Here is a 23,193-nt window from a genome sequence, read left to right on the forward strand (position 1 = left end):
TGGTTAGCACCCTGGTGTCATGAACCTTAAATACATAAAACCCAACGGTTGTCTCCTCTGCTTTTAAAATATAAAAACACATTTAAAACAGACTCTGTTACCTCAACACATTTTGACTTTGCTTTCTTCTTAAATAACAGAGGAAAAAGCAGGTAGATGCTTTCAGTAGCACAGTTATATTTTGTTGGGGACAAAGACACCGTGCTAAACAGTCCGTAATTTAGAGAAGACACGACCTGTACATTTTTAAAAGGTAATATTACCTTCAATTTCTCAGGAAAGCAGATTTTCTGAAGGGAAAAATCTGTATTGTAGAGGTTAGAAATTACACAGATGTTTCTTCACTCGTTCTCTATTGTCTGTGCTTCAGGTCCTTGGGGGATACATACATGTGTAAGAGAAAGTCTCTGAACCCACAGGCCTTTGGCTCTGGGGGGATGATAACACAAGTATGTGCCTAACTAACTATCACGCAGGGTGGAATGATTAAGTGACCCGAGAGGTGAGTCGGAGAAGGACGAACATTGGCCAGCCTTCGGGATGGCTAGGAAAGTTTCCCGGAGGAGAGGTCATTGAGCTCATATTAGAGTCTGCGTTAGATTTCAATAGAGACAAGGCTAGAAGAGGCATTACAGAGCCATAGAATAAACATGATCCAAAAAAATACGCAGAAAATCAAGGATCTTAAGTGCCCAGGTGGAAGCAGGGAAATGACCCGATGATGCGGTGTGCCAGGCAGGGCTGCCTTGGGCCGGGAGCCCCTCCTCCGAGCACGGCAGCTCCGACAACTGGCTCGCATCCTTCACAGGAGAGTCGACAGGAAGAGTGAATTTTCATGTATATTTTTTACATCCAAATTAAATTAACTCATGGAATTTTCCACCCTTAGGAATTAAAGTAGCAGCTCATGAAGTAATTCAGTTATGTCATTCATACCAAAACAGAAAATACTGGAGCAACTTGGCACCGTTTAAAAGCCAAGACTAGACCTTGGCTATTTTATATTTTTTTCAAAACCTGTAGGTGTTGTGTTCTGTTAACTTTTACTGGGGCTGTAATTTTTTTTTTAAATTAAAAGTATCTTCATTGCTTAGAAAACAGAAGTGCAAAATGGATTTGAAATAAGAAGAGGGTTTAGGCAAAGCACCTTTAGGAGTGCATACCTAAAAAAAAAAAACACAGAAGTGTTAACGTCGAATTTCTGAAATGCGGGGAGTCTACCTAATTGGTTGACATTCACAGTTGTGCATAATTATAGCTTCCTCTAGGTCCATAAGTCAACTTAGAACTCTAAAATTGAGTTTAACCAAAAGATCTGTCCAATATTAGTTAAATGACATCTTTTGAGGAAGCATTGTCCTGATACAATAGCCACATTCATTTTCAAGCAGTTAATTGGACGTATTGTCAAAAACCACAGTGTTGAGTTTCCACATTTTAATTTCACATTTGCCTGCTCCCCAGCTTCTGCACAGGGACGGGTCTCGTTCGGAGCTGAAAGTGTGTGAAAGTTATTGGAGAATGGTAGTCTCTGGGTAATGTTTCTGTGAGCCGCCCAAAAATTTTCCCCCTGCAGTCTAGATGGGAAACAGCTGGTTTTTGTTTAAAAAGCTGTTTTGCGAAATGTCTGAATCTTGAGGTGTAGAACTGAGGTCACCAGTAAAAGCAGGTGCTTAGGGACAAGTGAGAAAGAGTCTGGGGCCCGGCTGGCCCTGTCGTCTTCTGCAGGGTACTTCCTATTAGAGGAAAAAGTATTGAAGTTGGCTCCTTTATTTAGGACGCAAACAGATAAACTAATCGCATTAGTGATGCTATTAGAAATTGAGCATCTTTGAACATGGCCAGCCCTTGAGTGAATAATTTGCTCCCTCTGAAATGGCTGTCTCCCTCCCAAGGCTTCAAATACAAAGGTCCAAGGCTTTAACTTCCTTTAGGTATTATAAGTGCTTGAATTTCCTCCTTAAATACACCCACAGTAACAGAACTATGATTTCAAATAAGTAGTCCCAGAACTGAGTACGTCCTCCAAGTTCATGGAGGCAATCTCGGGGAAAGGCAGAAAAGGAACCCAAATTGGCAGAACCAGGACAAGGCAGTTTTGAAAAAGGCCAAGTACAAAACATGTGGAATCACTAAAGTCCAGTGCATGTCAGATATCCACCAGCCTGAAGATGAAAGGAAACGACCTCCTCCCCTGGGAGCTGGGGGTTATTAGCAGCTGTTTATCCAGTCGGGAATAGAGATTAACATTGTAATTTTTTTTTTTAAAGAACTAGAAGAAAATTTGTTTGGGAAGTTGGCTCTTCATATCAAGTCACTGTGCATTGCCAAAAAAAACTTCCTTTCTCAGAACTCATGTACTAGGGTTGAGCAATGTTATGATTCTCTGAGAAACTCGGGATTACCAAAAAGCCCATCTCCATAAAATAGAACAGAAAAAGACAGAGAAGTGAATGGACGGCTGCCACTGACACGTTCCCTTGAACTGTGCACTGTAAAACTAGCTGTTTGGTCTGGTACCTGTCCTCCTGCCTGCCTCTACATGGGGGGTGTTCTGCACGTCCCATACCCCAACTTAATCTTTGCCGCTCTGAGGCCTATGCAAATGGATTTTGCACATGCCTACTGCTTGTAAATGCCTTTTCATGACATACTGGGGAAGCTGCTTAGTACTCTGTGGAGCTTTATTCTCAAAAAAAAAAAAAAAAACCACAAAGAGTTGGATATTGGTATTTTCCCCTGATTTAATGCTACTCTTAATGTCATTTTCTTTTATTAAATCCTTTCTTTTGCTTTTGATCTTATTTATAGCAGAGCCACTGGTCATATGGAAACTATTATTGTATAGCTGGGAGATGAAAGACTTCATTGCAGTTAAATAAGAGTGAATCATTTGGGCCAATAATACACACATACAGTGAGGTACCATTTGTATCCAAAATGCCCTATGTTGTTCACTTTGTAACAAAGCCATTGAGGTTTATAAAGGGCTTAACAAAAGTCTGCTTTTTGTCCAAAATGTGTTGTCTGACAGTATGAAAACGCGTTGATGTGCAGTCCTTAGCTGCTGCTTCATATATATATATATATATATATATGTATAATCTAAATATTGACACTTGTAAAAATAGGAACCTTTATTTAAAGTTGAGATGTTAATTAATGTCAAATATCAGTTTTTTAAAAATATATTTAGATAATCTATATCAAAATTCTACCCATCATTCAAACCCTATCTAAAATGCCACCTTCTTGAAGTAGTCTCTGGTTTCTCCATCTGATACGATTTCACCCATCCTTTAAAACCCTACATGACCTTATACTCCTTTATGACATTCATCTTATTTTGCCCTATATAGTAATTATATTAATTCGTCTTTAAGATGTAAGAGGTTGTAAAGGAATACACACATCTATCTTTTATTATTTTTTCCTGCAGTGGCTTGCATATAATAGGCATTCCTAAGGCATTCGTTGAATAAATGAAATGTTTATTTTTTGATAGAAACATGCTAAACCTATATTCGACAGTACCGAAAGCTTTTAGATTTCAGATAGTCTCACGAGATATATGCCATTGGTGTCATCATTTCCGGTTTAGGAAGTAACTAATTGCACCTTGTGATATTACAGCCCTGTACAAGGAGCCAGTGCTTGCCCTTGGGATAATTACATTTCAAGACAAGTATAGGCTTGGGACTTCCCTGGTGGTCCAGTGGTTAAGACTCCGCGCTTCCACTGCAGGGGGCACGGGTTTGATCCATGGTCAGGGAACTAAGATCCTGCATGCCACGTGGCACGGCCAAAAAAAAAAAAGAAAAAAAAAAAGACAAGTATAGGCTTTGTGAATAGCAGCAAAACAAAATCATTGATGCGTATGCCCTGCCCCGTTAGACAGTGGCCTGGAGCGTGTTTTAAGGGTGGTGTCCATAATGCACCATCAGGGGAGAGCCCTGTCCAGATCCAGCAAGATGATGAGTGTTCTGGAGACCCAGACAGTCTAGGGGGAATGAGAGTATGCGGGTCTGTGGGACTAACGAAAGAGAAGTGTTCAGGGGTCGTGGGGAGGAAACCAGCCCTGGGGGACAGAAGAGGAAGGACTTAGCTCAAGCCTTAGGGATGGGGGTGAAGGCAGCAGATGAGGGGCCACAAGTAGGTAACTGAATATTGAGATGAAGGAATTTAAGAATAGGAGGGTACAAGCATGGTCCTCTGGTGTCCAGGTGAAGGACCCAGAAGCATAAAGTATTGATCTTAGACTTAATCCGTAGAACAATGAAAAGCCATGCTGGAAACTTGATATCCAAGAGACCAAGTGATACGCAGAGGATATAGCATTTACAAGCTGAGTATTTTGGAAGTGATGGGAAAGAAATGTTTTATTAGTTCAGGCAAGCTTCTTCACACTTCCATTGCCTTTCCGAATATGTTAAAATCAGCGGATGTTAATTGGATAATAAAAAAAGCATTTGAAAAATAAAGGCCTGATTGTTTCCCCATTATAGGTCATTAGAGAGTATTGAGTAGTGTTCCCTGTGCTATACAGTAGGTTCTTATCAGGTATCTATTTTATATATAGTAGTGTGTATATATCAACCCCAATCTCCCAATTTATCCACCCCCCCTTTCCCCCTTGGTAACCGTGTTTGTTTTCCACATCTGTGACTCTACAGAAGAGTGGATATATGTATATGTATAACTGATTCACTTTGCTGTACAGCAGAGAAACTAACACAACGTTGTAAATCAGCTATACTCCAATAAAAATTAATTTAAAAAATTTAAAACTAAGGCCAGCTAGGTAAGGATGAATCCCTAGTGACGGACTTCCTGGGCTGGCTACAGAGCACTTCGCCTGCCAGTCGGCCTCACACCGGTGTGTTTACACCGGGGGGACCCGAAATTCCAAGTACACATCAAGCGTCCAGTTGTCTTTTCCTTCACACTAGACAAAAGAAGCTGCTTACAAGTAATTGCAAAAGTGCACCATAATCTCTGTGCTACATGGGCTTGGTTCACTAGGCATGGATTAACTTTAGTTCCCTCCAGCCTACTTACTAACTTGCTACCCCCGGGAAGGAAGGGATGGCATGGACTGCTAACCACCCACCCAGGTCCCCGCTTGGTGGGCTGCATCCAGTTCTGGTTTCCTGTGTAGGAAAATGATGTAGAGAATTGGGGGTGGAGGGTGGGTACGCAGAGGAGAGAAATGAAACAGTTTCACTAGATGGAACTTATGAGTTAAGAAAAAAAAATATAAAAAGATGAACTGAAATCAGGTAACGGCCGTTTGCATCTCTCAAACTAGATCGCAGAATCATTCATCTTTAACCATTTTGGTGGACATCAGGGGAGTTTCAGCCTAGCTGATCCCATGACACTGCCAAGGTCAGGGTCATTTAGATTGTGTTTAAATCCTCTCGAAAGTTATTTTATCATCTGGGGAATAAGCATTAAATACATTTCCAAGAATTGCCCAGTAAGGAATTACCTTACTTCAGGCAAAGCCTAAGTGAAGCTGTGAAATTTCTGGGGGAAAAAAACAGGTGTTTTTAAGAAAATGAGGAGGCCTTCTCCCAATAAACCTTTTAAGAATCGAAATCCAAACTAAAGAACTCAATCCAGATCTGACTTTAGTGAAAAGTCCTTTTAATGGTTTAATCACATGAATTTTTTAAAATGGTCTGATAATTTTTTTAAAACTGAGGAGTATGGAAATTATATTCGTGGTTGAAGAGTGTCCCAGATGTCAGGGCTTTTTCGCACGAAAGCGTTGGTTATCAGAGCCTAGTCTCATTTTCTACAGAATTTGGTGCCTCCAATATTGTTCCTCACAGTGTCTACACTGCTATTTCATGAACTTCCGAGTCCCCATCTGTGAGCTATTAAAGAAAGTTTGCAGGACCACTTCCCACTTCTTTAAAAGATGCACCTTTTGGACTCAATGGTATTTTTTGCACATTTGAGAAAATGTTTGCTTTCCTCTAATATGACACAGACAGATCTGGCAAGATAATTGAAACTGAAATCTAGCACTCTATGACTGTCATGTATAATTGATATTTCATGGGGAGATTACAGTTCAGACACCAAAACTGTTTTCTCTGTCAATGGGTGTCCAATTACAATAAAAAGAACCAGCCCATCAGCTTTTTTTTTTATGATTATGGCAAAACAAGAGAAAGAAGAGAGAAAAGTAAAAGTTACCAGGACTTTTTTCTTTGCCCCATTTTCTTGTTGTTATTTTTCTTCTTTCTAAAAGAAAGATCTAAAAGATTTTGAACCTCATGCCATTAATTACAAACTTTCGTTTTGAGCTAAATGTTTCTAACAGCATTTCTGGTTTTGTGTCATTTTCACAGGTCTAGAAATTGATGACAAGTTTCCTAAAGTTTCCATCCTATACTCTTTTAGAAGGATTATGGTAGAGGAGAAAGAACTGAGGTCTGAAAGCCTGTTTTGAAGCAGTTATCTCTGGAGATAACGTTAACGAGGATTGAATAACTGCCAAATGAAATTTAATACATTTTCCCATCCATGAAATAGGCCTCTTAAATACAACAGAATAATTACTTTCACAATACTCCCTGGAAACAAAGAGAGCAGAAACATTGAATGCCTTTTTTGTTTGTGGTGTTTGTTTTTAGCTTGAGGACCAGGATAAGGACATTTACCAGGATGCTCTCTTCGCATCCGCACATAACAACAGCCTTGCCAGCAGCCACCTAATTTGAAACTGCATATCCTTTTTTTTTTTTACGGTACAGGGGCCTCTCACCGTTGTGGCCTCTCCCGTTGCGGAGCACAGGCTCCGGACGCGCAGGCTCAGCAGCCATGGCTCACGGGCCCAGCCGCTCCGCAGCATGTGGGATCCTCCCGGACCGGGGCACGAACCCATGTCCCCTGCATCGGCAGGTGGACTCTCAACCACTGCGCCACCAGGGAAGCCCTGCATATCTTTTAAATCTGTTTATGTTGGAGGAGTCGTGGCAAATATTGAATTTTGTAATTTAGTTAGACATCTTGGACTTGGCCTGAGTTGGTGGACCATGATGTTTTTCCCCCTATGATAAGGAAAACTAAAATGATTTTTATATCTGCATCTATGTATGCGTGCACACACACACACACACACACACACACACACACACACACATAAACACACTGTTTTAAATTGAAAACTCCAGGAAGTAACCCCATTTGTCCCTAAACTCTGCTCCCCTCCCCTATGTGTGTGTGCTTGTGTGTGTATATATGTACATACATACATACATACATACATACATACATACATATATATACATATATATATATATAAAATATATGCCCAATCAAGTTGTTCAATGTTGTTATAAGTTTTCTGAGTTCAAAATCTGTTTTAGTCCTCTAACCAGATGTTCTCTAAGTCACTTAACCATTTCAGCCTTTGCTTTCTTCTTTGTAAAATGAGAAGTTCGTCCTAACTGGTATCCAGGTCTCCCCAGACCCTTCCCTTAAAGTCTATATACTATGATTGAAAAGTGTTCTTAATATATCAATTCTTTCCTCAGAAAGTAAGATTATTTAAAATGATATGGTGCTTATGTGATTCAAAAGAGGTAGTACACTTCTAAAAGTATTTAGTAATTCCCAGTGATAAAGTCACACTGGAGAATTTAAATAGCTGTTTCAGAATTTGAATATTCCTTGTCCTAAGATACAATGAAACTTAGATATCTGCACATAAGAGCCATGATTTATGGGGGCCCGAGGAAGGGGCAGCCATGTTTGGACCACATGATCTTGCCTCCCCCTCTTCTTTTATAGCTCATTGGACCAGGGGTGAGGACACCTGATCCCAGGCTAGCCCATTCAGTGGGTGGCCTGTGTCTGCTTCAAAATGATGAGCTGGACCATCTGGTGATCTTGGCATTCTGAACTCAGAAATTCTAAGACAGAGAGGGAGTTAGGAGCAGATTCAGAACCTGAAAGGATGTACTGGGAACTCCTGTGAAGTGTCCAGGCCATAGTTCTGAGTGGGCAGAAGCCAGAGAGAGACAGAGGTACCAAGAGAGGAAGGAGAGAGGCTGGAACGGCTCCTGAGACACAAGGGGTGGCCTTAGGTCCCGAGAGTTCTCCAGGCCCAAAACGTAGATCACAGAAATCTTCCTGTTAAATCTCCTTTTACCTGAGCCAGCTGGAATGAGTCTCTGGTCCTTCCTATTGAAACCAGCACACTAAATTGATCGCTCCACGAGAATCCCACCAAGAATTGCTCATAAGCTCCATGAGGGCAGGGGCCACTTCTAAATTATTCAGCACCCTGTCCGCAGTACCTGTCAGAGTGACAAGCATGGGCTAGATTAGGAAATATTTGTTGAATTAATAAGTGTACTCTTGGATCAGTCAACTGATAATTATTGAATAATTTTTAGATTTTAGTTCTACTTTTAGCATAGATATATCTAAAACCATATTGTATGTGGCTATAAGATGACTGTATTCTTAAAGACTGCAAAAAAAGTTTACAATCAATATTGATAAAGCTAAGCTTTCATAGGCTGCCTTTTAACTTTATTGCTTATCTAGATGAAAAGGTTTATGAAAATAGGGCTTTAATGAAGTTTGGATTTTCTGGGTGCCATCCTTAGAATTGATTTGTAGGTTGAAGGAATCTGCTTTTTTTCTGGTTACACTATTATTATATTTGTAAGTGGACAAATCCTGACCCTCATATATACAGAAGGCAGTACTGGTTTCTCCGTCTATTTCTGAGTTATTCTGTTGATGGGTTTGTGCTGGCCATTCACTGTGGTGTTTTTCCTTGTCTCTTATGTGACCAGAAATAATGTTTCTGAGGGAGAAGTAAATAGGGTTAGGAAATGCTGTCTGTGGTCAAGGAACCACATAAAGCAAAGCTAATTCTTCAGATCGGAATACTATTCCACAGCCACAGGCAATGGAATTGATCCTGGAGAATCAAGCTAATTAGATGGGTCCATGGATGTGGACCTCTCATTAGTCATTCATTTGACCTGGAATATACATAGTTTACAAGGGAGGCCTTCGAATGTCAAGGATAACATTGTTTCCAACTTCCTTTATGGAAAATGATGTATTATTTGAGATGATCTATAGAAAATAAAGTTAGCTAACATGCGTGACTAAAAGCCAAAAACCTAGTTGGAACAACTATCAAACATGCTTATAGATCATTTAACATTTTACTGTCATTCTGCAGGAGAAAGATTTAAACTCAAATGGATATAAACAAAATAGAGACAGAGTGCAAAGGGATTGTAAGTGAAAGTAGCTTGAGTTCTAAGGTTTCTTGAACTATGTAGACTCTTATTTTTATGTAGTATGCAAGTATTTTCAGCTGGAACACCTAACAATATCAATAATTATTGTGTACCTTTGTGTACTAGCTGTCACGCATACTACTACTCCTTGCAATAAACCTGGAACTTACTCTCTGTAACTGCCAATGTTATTTTCTCTGTTTTGGATTTGAGCAACTTACCCATGATTCTACTTATACAGCAAACAAAGACCAGTTACAGTTATAATCTACATATTAATTCTCATTACTGTATAATTTTCACTCAGTTGCACGGTCTTTCACTTACAGTTGAGGGAAAGAAAATAGAAAGGTTATTGGTTGTAGGTTCTTCTATCCTCTTTTAAAAGCTAAACGTGTCTAGAAGGGAAAAAAAAGAAATTTCAAGATTAATAACTGAATATATTTTAATTCAAAAGCAAAATATTAACCTTGAATTGCATCGTAGCTGCCCACAAAGAAGGCTTGAGGGTTTTAATAGGATGACTCTAAAATAGGAGGAGAGTACGAGAATCTCTGCTGTGCTCAAATCCGTGGTTACCTTCAGTGATTCCAACTTAGAATCATCCTTTGTGGAAAGAATTGAAATCCATTGGGAATGCCAGTAACTGAATCAACACTTGGGTAATTATTTAGGTTAACATTGATGGACAGTCTTAAAGAGCTGCCATTTGATCAGGGCTGTAAAAGTCATGCTTGCAAGTGGACATCTCAGATTGAAAGGATAATCACTGACTGAGTCAGTCTTCTAAATGCACAGATACAAAAATGGAAAACAGCTACCACTGTTTGGTCTGGAAGGAAAATAAAAACAATACACGAAGAGTGAGAAATGGTTGAAGAGAGTTGGGTGGGCATGCTCTACCTATAAAAGATTAGGCTTCAGTTACTGATGAAAAATGGGAGTGGCGTGGCAATGGTGTTAAATATGTGAGAAGGGCTGACACTTATTCCATGGAACTCCAGAAGTTGAATCTCGGACCATTGGGTGGAATGTACAAGGAGGCCAAGGTGAGCTGCTTTGGGAGATAATCAGGGTCTTGATATATTTGAAGCATCCACATAGACACTAAATGACCACCATTCAGATTGTTCTGGGAAGGCACACGGGCACCCGAGTAGCAGAAAACACTGGACTCCCCAGATCTCTCGGCTACAACATTCATTTATACGTCCTGCTGCTCCTGAGTCCTTAAATCCTTTGCTATTCTTGCTGTATTTTGTTTTAACTTTTTTTTAAATTTATTTTATTGAAGTGTAGCTGATTTACAATGTTGTATCAATTTCTGCTGTACAGCAAAGTGATTCAGTTATACATTCTTTTTCATATTCTTTTCCATTATGGTTAATCACAGGATATTGAACGTAGTTCCCTGTGCTATACGGTAGGACCTTGTTTTTTTATCCATTCTATATATAATGGTTTTATTTTTGCTGTATTTTGAATCTGGGCAGTTAGTAGGATTTGTATGATCCTCCTCTCTCTCCCTGAATTATTTTCTTCTGTATTGTTTTGGAGGATATAAAGGTGACACTTTATGCTAGGCTGCCTTTAGATAGCACATGCTTCATTTGGTTCTGTGAATTTTATTGTTGCTAGTTCAGATTCTTATCATTGTTGCACTTTGTGGAAATACTCTTTTAAAACACTGGGTAGCAAAAGAGTGATGATTCTGCTTCGTGGTTTCAGATTTTGGATTGGGAAAAAATTACACTTTTTGCTTCATAGCCGTATAAATTCATGGATAAATATTTTTAGTGTTAGACCCACTGTCCTGTGTCAACGTTCACCTAACAATAGGCTAAGAAAATAACTACTTGGAAATGCCATTGAAAACGCTACTCATGTTCCTATTGGTCTGCAAGTGCTTACTGGTCTTACTTGAAGGTGTACACGATAAAGTCAGTGATTGCTGTCTCAATGCCACAAGCTCAACATCTCTGGACCCCAGAGTAGGTAGTAGTAGTTAATAAAAAGCTCAGCACTATTTTTTTCAGACAAGTCATCATGCTGTACTCTATAATTTTATTCTTGGAAGCATAGAGAGTGTTTACAATATGGTGTCTTTCTAGGATCAGAATAGGGGAAAAAAATATGGAAAAATGTCCAAACATCTTTGCATGGCAATGATGGCATTACTGGTGTGTTTAATAAAACCTTTATTGGTACATTTTCCGGTATGGTGGCATTGGCAGAAACGGTCCCCCTTTGGATTTGGAACTCAGCAGCTGATGAAATACAGTAAACATTAATTTGGAATGGGCTGCCAGTTTTGGAAAGCCAGGTGACATTTTATTATACTTGTACCGAGCAGGGGCTATGTCCCATACTGCTGTAGCTTCCGCTGTCAGTGGCTTAGCTGGCATTATGGAAAAAAAAAATGGCAGGCCTGAGAATCTTATCCCCTGAAATGAAAGTTGAATGCCAAATTGAAATTCCTGTAGGATTTCCGATAGCAATGGGGGAATTGAGGAGACCACAATTAAGCATATGGGCATTAAGATAATTGTCAGATCTGTTGGCGGACATGATAGAAGACAGATGGGTACGAATCAGTGCACTCCACTGCAGCACCCTGGGAGACAATTTGACGTTTTACCTGCCTGAGCTACTCTGCCATATTTGTCACTGGATGTACAGCACAGCATCTTACTGAGTGTTAAAGTGTTTTTTGCTGGGTACTCTAGGTGCATGCGTGGTCCTTTAGCGCCCTCTAGTGAAATGCATTTGGGAGTATTGTTTTTCAAAGGTTAATCTCCCTTCATTGGGTCCTTGCTGCCCTGGAAGTAGCCGTCACACCTCTGATTCCCATTAAACTCTACGGTTCCTCTTGCCCTTTCAGGTTGGGGCCCATCGTGAAGATGGCGTGGCCCTGAGGGGCAGCCATTCTCTTGTCCCAAACCAGGTGCCAGTTCCACAGCTTCCTGTCCAGTCTGCAACGTCCCCTGATTTGAACCCACCCCAGGACCCTTACAGAGGTAGGTCCGCCTCCGCGGGCGCTTCTGATCTCACTGAAACAATAGATCCCGTGTGGATCCCGTGCTTACTCATTCATCCCTCAGGAAGCACTGGCAGATCACCAAGAATCCATTTTGATACAAAGATGGTAAGTAAATGGGAAAGGATTTCAAACGTCGCTGGCTAATTGTGTTTCTTCAGTAACTGTTTTGCTCCAGCATCCTCGGAAATCCTGCTCCTATTTCAGCAGGGAATGAGACCACAGCCTGATGAGAGGAAATGTGATTTTAGCTATTTCCACATTGTGCTCATTCAGATCCTTTAATGTGGTTAGTTGTAGCCTGACAGTGATGTTTCCAAATGAAGAGGAAGGAAGGAAATGGTTTTTGTTGCTTACGATGGAAGGAAATGTAGGTACATTACAAACATGGAACTGGGATGATTTTCGCTCTTGAGTCATCAAGCCCCGTCCTTATTGCCTCGTACCACTGACTCCTTTCGGCTTCCCAGGACCCCAGGTAGCTGTGCCGCAGGGACAAGACCTGGGTCCCAGGGTCCTTGTGCGACTGGCTGGCCAGGTGACCCGAAAATGCTTACATAACATCTCCTCATTCCCCTCACGTTGAGAATAAAAATGATAACAGTGGCACAAGAATGAATAATATGTGTAAGCATTTGCCCACCTGTTAAGCATTGTAAGAATCTTGGGCGTGAATTATACATGTGGGTATGCCGCCATTTTTAATTGAATAGTAATACTTTGATGGCCCTTTCTTTTTTCTTTTTGTTTTTGTTTTTTTTTTTGCGGTACGCGGGCCTCTCACTGCTGTGGCCTCTCCCGTTGCGGAGCACAGGCTCCAGACGCGCAGGCTCAGCGGCCATGGCTCACGGGCCCAGCCGCTCCGCGGCATGTGAGATCCTCCCGGACCGGGGCACGAACCCGCGTCCCCTGCATCGGCAGGCGGACTCTCAACCGCTGCGCCACCAGGGAAGCCCCTGGGGTCCTGCATTTCTAATGGACTCCCAGGGGATAAGGATGCTCCCGGTCCACTGACGAGAGTTTGAGTGATAAAGTTCTAGACTCTACAAATAGAAGGAAACACTAAATAGACGCACTTCTAGCTTAGAAATAAATGGTTACATTAGGGTCACGTTTTAAAATATATTGTGATCTTGGAAAGTTGAGCAGTAATAGAGCTAGAAATGTCTTCATTGAGCAGTAACTGCTTTCCATAGGTACCATTTTTAAATGCTGATTACTCCTTGAGGATAAGAGAAGCCTAATTTCAGAATATCATTAGGGTATCTATTGAAGTCTTGACTGTACATATTTAGCATATACTCTCTGGGAATTATATTTTAAGGACATTTTTCTGTTAAATCATTGCATATGGAAGAAACTCAATATAATAGCTGATATTTACTTGGGTTCTTAATCAGAACATTGAGGTGTGTGATTTTCATGATTATGATTTTCATTGCAATTAAGTTGATGTTTTGTAGACAGTGAAATTACCGTCTACTCCAAAAGATTGCAAAATAGAATTTAACCTCAGAGCCAATGCAGGGAAAACTTGATTCTGCAGGTGCATTTTTGAAACTTCACCAAAGACCATGAAAAAAGGGACAGATCACACAGCTCGGCGGTCTGAACTGTATAGCTGGCAGCTCTCCAGTCTGGGGTGCGCATGTCTGTGCCTCGAGGCTTTGGTGGCCGTGTCACCTGGTCTCTTTTTTTTCTGCAGGCATGCCACCAGGATTGCAGGGCCAGAGTGTCTCCTCCGGCAGCTCTGAGATCAAATCCGACGACGAGGGCGATGAAAACCTGCAAGACACGAAATCTTCCGAGGACAAGAAATTAGATGACGACAAGAAGGATATCAAATCCATTACTAGGTCAAGATCTAGGTAACAGTATATAATACTGTCGCTTCATTTAATTCCTTTATTGGACTTTGATGAAGTGAACAGAACAGGAAGAAACTATTCAGTTTTTTCCTGGCAGGTAAATCTGCAGCTGAAAAGAAAGTGAAAGGCTTTGCTCTAGAGGTACGAAAGTATCGTTTGAGATACCTGTACTCTAGGAAAGCCAAAAATATCTTTGCATTTATGAATTTGGACCCAGTGCTAATAATGACACACGGCAAAAACAATTTGTAACTGATTCAAATGCAAGCAGTCGATTTGTAAAACTATACTTATTCTACAAATTTGGTCGTAAATGTTCTTTGGAAAATATTTCTAAAAAGAGAGCTTAGCTCTATTGAAAGCTCAATCGATGTATGCGCAACGGTAACTTTTTTCTTACCTCAGAAGTGAGAAAGTACTGATTTCCCAGCTTTATTCTAAACATGTTGGTATGTATAAGAGCAATACCTAAATTGCTCATTTTTTTTTTCTCTCGGCAGAAAAATTGCAACTGCAGGGAAATAGCTTCTGGTTGGTTTTCTTAAGTCCCCAATATCTTTGAACTAGAATCTATCTCCTTGAACTTTAATCTGATAATCAGATGGGTTTTTTGGTTTTTTTTTTGAGTATCGTGACACCCATGTTCTTTACCTCGGTTCCCTTGGATGGCTTTTATTTGCAAACTAAATGAATTGTACTAAGACGATACCTCCCTTTTCAAGGCTATCGTTCTCAAGGTTATACCTGGCATCCTTTAGGAATTAAGGACATGCCGCCTTTTCATATTGCCTTTATAGTTATTGAGATAAATCTTATTACAAGTTCTACCACAGTTTCAGAAATTCTGGAAGTTTCTACCTTACCCCTTTTCACCGTTGCTACAGAGTTTCCTGACTTGGCTACATTGGTAAGACATCCCAAGAAGGGCCTTTCACATCCTTACCAGCTTCTCTGTTAGATCAGTCAGCTCTTGGTAATTTAACTAGCGGTCATAACGCATGCACATCAATGGATTCTTTGACGGTTTCAGTACAACATTTTAACTCGCTGTTAAGAACCTTCTTTTAAAAGGTCACTGTTTTGACATTTACTTAGGCCCCCAAAACTGTGTTGTAAGGCGAGACTTTCCAAATCTAGGCAGTTTTCTTCGCATAACCAATTTATTTATAAGAGGTTAACCAATTCTCATTCATTATTGGCCTGAATACCCTTGGAAAACAAATTCCCATTTTCAGGCCCACTTTGGAAAAGGTGTCGCATATGTTTGATGTGTAAAAACATTACCCAGATTTTTAACTTCAGGATGGGATGAGCAGAAACTCAACTCTGTTCTCTTTTCACTTATTACGTCCTATTTGTGTGTCAGAATGTGGGTGTAAATTAATAGTAATCTTGATTTCCTTGGCATCAGCAGAGGTCACGGGTGGGAGAGAGCGGGACCAGCAAGGAAATGAGGAGGAGAATCAGATGGCGGAGAAAGAGAGCACTTTCCGATGGGTTCAGTTTAGTTGCGCGTTCACCAGCACGCATTCGAGGCAGACAGTCCCATCTGGAAGGGAGTTTAACCTACAGGAAAGACGAGCCAAGTCTTACAGCATCTTTCTTTGGTGTCTGCCTCCTTTATAAGTGTTCTTGGCTTACTTACGTCATCTTTATGAGCAGCATGTGCTGCAACCCAGGAATCCGCTCCATTTCTGATTGATTGGGGCTTCTCCATCGTAGTGGATCCTTAGTGCGATTTGGAAGTTACCCAGACATTCTCCACGGTGGAAGACTCGGGGTTATACATTTTAAGCCAATACTCGCTAAGTGTGCGTTGAATTGAGTAGATAACTTCCCACGTGTTCCTCCAGCTCTGGAAGGTTGTGATTAACATCTTTATTCTGTGAGCCTTTCAGATTCATGGAACTTTAGAGTAGAGGATCACCTTGATGGTCTTTGGGGTCAGTGCTCAGATCTCTAGGTTAACATCCTTATGGATGGCCACCTCGATATTGTTTCTTGCAGTGAAGACTCTCTTGCTTTTGAGTGAAGTTTACTTCATTTTTTATATCTCTCATACTCAAAAAAGGTTCTTGCTCATGTTAATTCATTGTTAATTCAGCAATTAATTTAGTTCCGCTCAGAGTTCTTTGCTCTGTTCTGTTCTGCCTTCCTGAGACATTTTCCACACCTCTCTCTTTTACGTGATTGCCCAGGAATTATTGAAGCCTTGACGCCATGAGATCTTCCTGATATGACGTGCTTTCCAGGTGGCTCATCCTCCTATTTGCCCCCCATTCAAAAGTTTCTAATTTGTCCGCATGACACCCAGAAACAGAAGTTATCTTCCCTTTCCAGACTCCTGGCTCCAACCATGCCTTTGATATGAATCATGGGATATCTCTGTTCTCATAATCAGGGATGAGCTTTTGGGCTTCATTTTTGACTCACAATGAGATCATGGGTATTGATAACCAGTAAGTGTTTGGGTTGGGTTGGGTTGGGTTGGGTTTGCCTAGAACTCATGTCAACTCAGGTTTCCCCAACTTGTCTGGGGAATCATAAACATCCATAAAGTTAAAGGCCATGGAGATGACGTTTCTCTAACCTTTCTATTTAATACATGGAAAAAGCGAGACTCAGATACATTAAGTGGACTGACCAAGCCTTCCAAGCTGGTTAATAGACAGCAGGCCCCCGTGTTTACTCCCATTGCTCTGTTGTCTTGAATGTAGGACCTTCTTAATCCTGTTTGAGCTGCATCGTCTTAATTTTGACCTATCCACATCATTTTTCAATCCCTGATTCTCCTTGGGTTTCGGATGTCACAGTATGAAAGTTTCTTTTAAGAAAGAACAGCTTCAGTCTAAAACACTTTCTGAATCGTGGTCCTGAAGTGTAGCTCGAGCTGAAGTTGACAGCGCTCTGCCGTGCGTAACCTTAGGGATGGAAGCTATGTTTTCCTTTTTGCTCCCCTCCATCCATATGGTGCAGTCGGGGCCCCAACTTGAACCTCTCCTGTTGGGTTTGGGTTTCATGTCCAGGAGACATCAAACGTCTGGCGTAGCGACTGTCACAGCCACCTAAAGCAACACCAAGCCCAGGTGGATGGAAAATTCTGCCAAGGACAAGATCCTGAGATGCAAGAGTTCCCTGAAAACTCAGAAAGAAAACAAAAGGAATTTAGAAACTGTCTTTTTCCCCACCCCATTGGAAAATGTCACGTTTTCCCTTTTGTCCCGCAGCAATAACGATGACGAAGACCTGACGCCGGAGCAAAAGGCGGAGCGGGAGAAGGAGAGGAGGATGGCTAACAACGCCCGGGAGCGCCTGCGGGTCCGTGACATCAACGAGGCGTTCAAGGAGCTGGGCCGCATGGTGCAGCTGCACCTCAAGAGTGACAAGCCCCAGACCAAGCTTCTGATCCTCCACCAGGCCGTGGCCGTCATCCTCAGCCTGGAGCAGCAAGTCCGAGGTCAGTGCCGGCCGGCTGGCCTCCACGCAGAGGTCACGGCCGCACGCCGCTGGAGAGAGCAGAGATGCTCTGGCGGCCTTGAGCAGGGGCAGAGAGTAGACTCTTAGGCATCCTTCAGAATCATTGCTTCAATCTCATCTAAATCTATGAGGCAGCTCCCCTTTCTCCTGTAACTGAATCCTGGGATTGTTCTTGTAACTGATGCTGCCTTAGGACGTTTCCATAGGTCCTCTCGGTAACCGGAGCTGGGGACGTTTGCTTTACCAGCTTTCTCAGACTGTAAAGTGGCTGCAGAGTTTCACCAGGGAGTTCGACCTTTACTAGCCACTGAGCGAATGAATGACAGTCGTGTGCATTTTCCTAGCTGGTCCTCTTGTTCTGGAAGGTAGAAACTGAGAGGAAGGATCAACAGCTCCACAGAAACGTTGCATGACTGCCCTGGACCCGAAGCCGTGGGTGTGACCTAAATGCTCTGTGCTTTCCTCTTCCACAGAAAGGAATCTGAATCCGAAAGCTGCATGTCTGAAAAGAAGGGAAGAGGAGAAGGTGTCCTCGGAGCCGCCCCCGCTCTCCTTGGCAGGCCCTCACCCCGGCATGGGAGACGCGTCCAATCACATGGGACAGATGTAAAAGGGCAAGTTTGTTTTCAGCCATTTCTGAAAGCTCTCCTTTGTTACTCTTACCAAGGCATCAGCCGTGAAAGCCATATTTGACCCAAATGCACAGATTTTTTTTCCCCCTTGGGAAGAAAAAAACAAGTTTAAAAATAAAAGCTTTCCTTTTTTCTGTTATAAACGTATTAATTCATCTTTCTCTCTTCTTTCTCAGGTCCAAGTTGCCACATTGCTTCATTAATACAAGAGACCACTTCCTTAACAGCTGTATTATCTTAAACCCACATAAACACTTGTCCTTAACCCCTTTTTTTGTAATATAAGACAAGTCTGAGTAGTTATGAATCGCAGACGCAAGAGGTTTCAGCATTCCCAATGATCAAAAAACCGAAAAACAAAACAAAAAAAAAAAAAAGAAAGAAAACAAGTGCAACTTGGGGGATGACTCTCTTTAACATATCATTCAGAATGTTCAAAGCAGTATGTGCAGGCTGAGACGCAGCCCAGAGACTGAATGGCAATCTTTCCACACTGTGGAACAATGCATTTGTGCCTAAACTTCTTTTGGAAAAAAAAAATATATAATTAATTTGTAAGTCTGAAAAAAAAAATATTTAATTTAAAAAAATTGTAAACTTGCAATAATGAAAAAGTGTACTTCTGAAGAAAACTACATGACCATTTTTGTTGGTATTCAAGTCAGCTAGTGTTTATAATTACCGGATATCGAATAAGGGAAGCTCGGCTGCCCTCGTAACAAAACCAGCAAACATCCTGATGACAGCGAAGTGATGACATTAGCCATTCCTTAGGGTAGGAGGAACAGATGGATCTTATAGACCTATGACAAATATATATATAAATATATATATAAATATATATTAAAAATTTAGTGACTATGGTAAGCTTTTGTTCATTTGTTTCAGACTTTTTTCTCCTGTAAAAAAATAGTACTGATTAACTTTTTTAAAAGAAAGATTTTACTGTAAATATGGATTTTTTTTTTTTTTTTTTTTTGGTCTTATTTCTGTCCCTTTCCCCGGTTTGTTCTCATAACCTGTAGTGCCAACTCTGCTTCCGGAGGGGTAGTGCAGGATGAAATGCTGACCCTGATGTTGCTTTTCATTCATAAATAAGTAGAAAGTTGTTTCTTCAGTCTTTTGGGAACACAGGACTTAAAAGTCACATCATGTGTAGATATTAACAAGCAGCATTACCAAGACATGGCAAAAAGAGTTTGTCTGAATTGTAATGTTGCGTTTGTGACCCTCTTCTGGGATTTTCAGAGGTACAAGGTTAGAATGCTACAATGTTACCACTGTGCCTTCCAATGTTTATATCATCGGAAACATAACATAATCAAAGTGGCTGTGATTTAACAAAATGATTAAAGCGTTACCTACATGTGTAGCCAGAAGTAGTGTGCAGTGAGGTGTTTCTGAATACATGGTCAGATTTTTGGAAAAAAACAAAAACAAAAAAAACAAGTGAAGTTCAACGACCATCCAATGAGAAAATTGCAAGTAGTGTGACAGAGCTGATTGATTTTGTTGCTTTCTTGATTTTTTTTTCAAAATGGGTTTACTAAGATGCAGATGACTTAACTGTCTCCTCCTTCGTCTGAAAAAAAAAATGCCAATATTCAATCATCATGCAGCGTTATAACAAGCCTTATAAGTCCTAAAGCATTAAGTTGCACTTTCTTGAGGAGGGGTAGTGCAGTATTTCTCTGGCCAGTATGAATGAAGTTTATACTTAACGTATTTGATAGAAACATAGATCAAGCTATGGCACAGCAACTCATCAGATAGCTAGCTTTGACGTCTGGGCACAATTGAACCAACTTCCATCGTGAATCTTTCTAATGATTGACTTTGGTGTATAGTGCAGTAAAGAAATAGTGCTCCTAGTTAAGTATTTGTCAGCATCCTTTTGTCTCTAACTCATTTCTGTTTTTACAGCCACACAATCTTGGCATGTATTAAGAAAAAAAAATCCCTTGTTCAAGTAGTTTTTCCACCTATCAGCACTGAGTAAATGCCATAAACCCATCGAAATGGTCTAAATGTTCCATCTGTTCTCCTGTTTTGCCAGTTATATAGTAATGAAATACATTTGTAAATTTTATGCAACAAATGGCAAACGTATCATTATTTTGAAATTGTGTATGTAAAAGTTATATTTTTACATGTAGACTCTTGTTATTATGTGTTTTAATACATTGTATCGGTTTTTGTTCCTTTTTTTTTTTAAACGGTGTGGTTTAAAAACCGTCTCATTGAAATGAAATAGTGAGCTACAAGAATCTGAATTTTATGTTCATTTCTGAAAATGTAAGAACAAATAAGATAGTTACCACGTGGTCATCTTTTACAAACCCATAAACATTTTGATTAGCTGTGTGCGTGTTGAAAACTGTAAATATGTTCAGTAGTGATAAAACTAAAATACTTTGTTTGATTTGTTGATAAGTTCCTAAAATGTGGAGGTGGATTAAAACCTTAGAATAGCAGAAATCAGACTTCATGAAAAGTTATTTTGAGGCTACCCTGTGAAAATGAATGAACAAAGGGGCTCAAAGAAGGGCATGGAAGACAATATTGTATACTCTCCCCTCCTCCTGAATAATGGAAACTGTGTGTACTTGTACCCTCAGTATGTTGAAGATTTCCTTTTAGTGGTACATTCTGCACTCATTTTGTATACTCTATCAAGGCGGGTATCCCTAGGAACAATATTATATAAGAAGCAGGTATCCTCTGATCACATTCAGGATAAGTGTATAGAAGAAAATATGGTGTTTACTCTTTAGGGAACTGGAAACACTCCCTGCATTGATGTACATTTTAAGATTGGCACTTTTGATACACGTTATCATCAAGGTGCTTTCATAGAGCTGATTTAAAGTTTTTCAAATCTGTAAACAAAGCAAAAAACAATTAAATCGTAGTTCTTGGATTATTTTTTAAATTGGTGCTTTATATTTTGTTCTCAGTCAAACAGAGTAAAAGCTGCAATTTATTGTTCACCAGCTTTGATGCATTCATTAATCAGTCATGTAATACCTCTATTGTGGAATTCCCTTTGGAAATAAGCGAAAAACTTTCTAACGGCCACCAAAAGCTGCTCACTACTTTTTGCTTGGTGGAGAAACATCTGCACCTATCCATGTGCATTGGGTTGTATCCCCATTAAAAAGGAAAAAAAAAAAAGATGAAAGGGAATGTGGCCTTTGTAGTGTGTTTTTTTTTTCTTGTTCTTTTGTAATTATCAAACCCAGGTAAGATATTGGTATCCTGTGCTGTATTTTCTAATGCAATTTAGCAGAAGACAGTTAGGATTAAAGTACTCTACAGAAATTTCCTAAGGGTCCATACTACACTATGTATATGATGATACTTAGGCTGGGGATCTGTTTAAGAGACTTGGACTTTAAAAGCAGCTTGGAACAGTTGATCCACCTCCACATTCAAGTAATTTATGAATATGCAGACTAGGGATCTGTTCATCTAGACATTTTTCCCATTTGTCTTCTGTGTAGCTGCAAGGAACACTAATGTTTATACAACTGTCAGTCCACCCAGTAACGCAACTGGTTCTGATTCAGTCTTCCGATTCCTTTTTGGTTTTCGCTTTTTCCTATTTCTTGATTTTTTTTTTTTTATTTGTGATCTTTATTTTGATGAGGAAATGGGGCGGGGGTGGGGGGTGGAGGGAGGGTGTTGAACCAAGACTTGGGGGTTAAGAGGATTTTCGTCTTGGATCCAACAGGCAGAATATGATCTGTGTCCAAAAGTGAACTTGAGTCAGGAATGAAACGATTTCAGCATAAACAAGCACAAAAATTTAGTCTGCTGGCTGACTGGAAACAAAAAAAAAAAAAGTCAAGATGGAATATGAGGAATTCCAACACAATGGGGCACCAAGGCCTTTAGGCCTCTCTTTTTATTTTGCTTTGGTTCTGTTTGTTTTTCTTTAGAGACATGCTCTCTCTCATGGGACTTGAAGTGGACTCATCTTTGTGCAGTGCTGGTTTTGCCATACTCATTTCAAGTATTATAGACATATGTAATGGTGAAAATATATGAACTGTGGCCTTTTTCATTCTTGTTACTTGTGATGCAATTAAGTGAAGATAAGAAAAAAAAAAGCAGAGATTTACCATGTATCAGTGCCTGGCTTTTTGTTATAAAGCTTTGTTTGTCTAGTGCTCTTTTTGCTATAAAATAGACTGTAGTACACCCTAGTAGGAAAAAAACTAAATTTAAAAATAAAAAATATATTTGGCTTATTTTTCGCAGGAGCAATCCTTTTATACCATGAATATTACAAAAAAAATTGTCAGATTCTGAATATTTCTTCTTTGTAGATTTTTGGAATCATTATGAGTAAAAGTTTGTTACTTTATTTTACTATTTAAAAGATGTTATTTTGCCATGTGTTACTGAGATGAAACTGTATGGTAGCTTTTTTGTTTGTTTTGTTTTTTTTTTGTTTTGTTTTTGTTTTTGTTTTTTTTTAGTTGTAGGTCGCAGCGGGGAAATTTTTTGCGACTGTACACATAGCTGCAGCATTAAAAACTAAAAAAAAAAAATTGTTAAAAAAAGAAAAAAAGGGAAAACATTGAAAAAAAAGAAAAAAAAGATAAACAGTTACACCTTGTTTTCAATGTGTGGCTGAGTGCCTCGATTTTTTCATGTTTTTGGTGTATTTCTGATTTGTAGAAGTGTCTAAACAGGTTGTGTGCTGGAGTTCCTTCAAGACAAAAATAAACCCAGCTTGGTCTAGGCCATTACCTGTTTCCCATCTGTAGTTATTCGATGAAGTCATGTACATGACCGTTCTGTAGCAATAAATGTGCCATTTTTATAAACTGTTTCTGACACTTGTTTCATTTCATTTTGCATTGTCCATATAGCTCTGCTTCTCTGCTGTA

The 23,193-nt window shown here is 40.0% G+C and overlaps 1 protein-coding gene across 16 annotated transcripts in view; it reads left to right on the forward strand.

The window, feature by feature from the left end:
• TCF4 (transcription factor 4) overlaps positions 1–20,773 on the forward strand; it is a 356,515-nt gene extending 335,742 nt beyond the window's left edge. For 11 of the 16 annotated variants that reach the window (XM_060121923.1, XM_060121917.1, XM_060121916.1 and 8 more), the window contains 5 exons: positions 12,163–12,298; positions 14,024–14,186; positions 17,414–17,643; positions 18,137–18,277; positions 18,472–20,773. In XM_060121923.1, the coding sequence (XP_059977906.1) occupies positions 12,163–12,298; positions 14,024–14,186; positions 17,414–17,643; positions 18,137–18,273 (666 nt within the window). In that variant the 3' untranslated portion in view covers positions 18,274–18,277; positions 18,472–20,773. The remainder of the gene's footprint in view (positions 1–12,162; positions 12,299–14,023; positions 14,187–17,413; positions 17,644–18,136; positions 18,278–18,471) is intronic. The other 5 variants (XM_060121920.1, XM_060121922.1, XM_060121921.1 and 2 more) reach the window with 1 other exon arrangement.
• The last annotated feature ends 2,420 nt before the right edge of the window (positions 20,774–23,193 follow it).

Source organism: Lagenorhynchus albirostris, chromosome 14 (genome assembly GCF_949774975.1).
Source record: "Lagenorhynchus albirostris chromosome 14, mLagAlb1.1, whole genome shotgun sequence".
Taxonomy (NCBI): Eukaryota; Metazoa; Chordata; class Mammalia; order Artiodactyla; family Delphinidae; genus Lagenorhynchus; species Lagenorhynchus albirostris.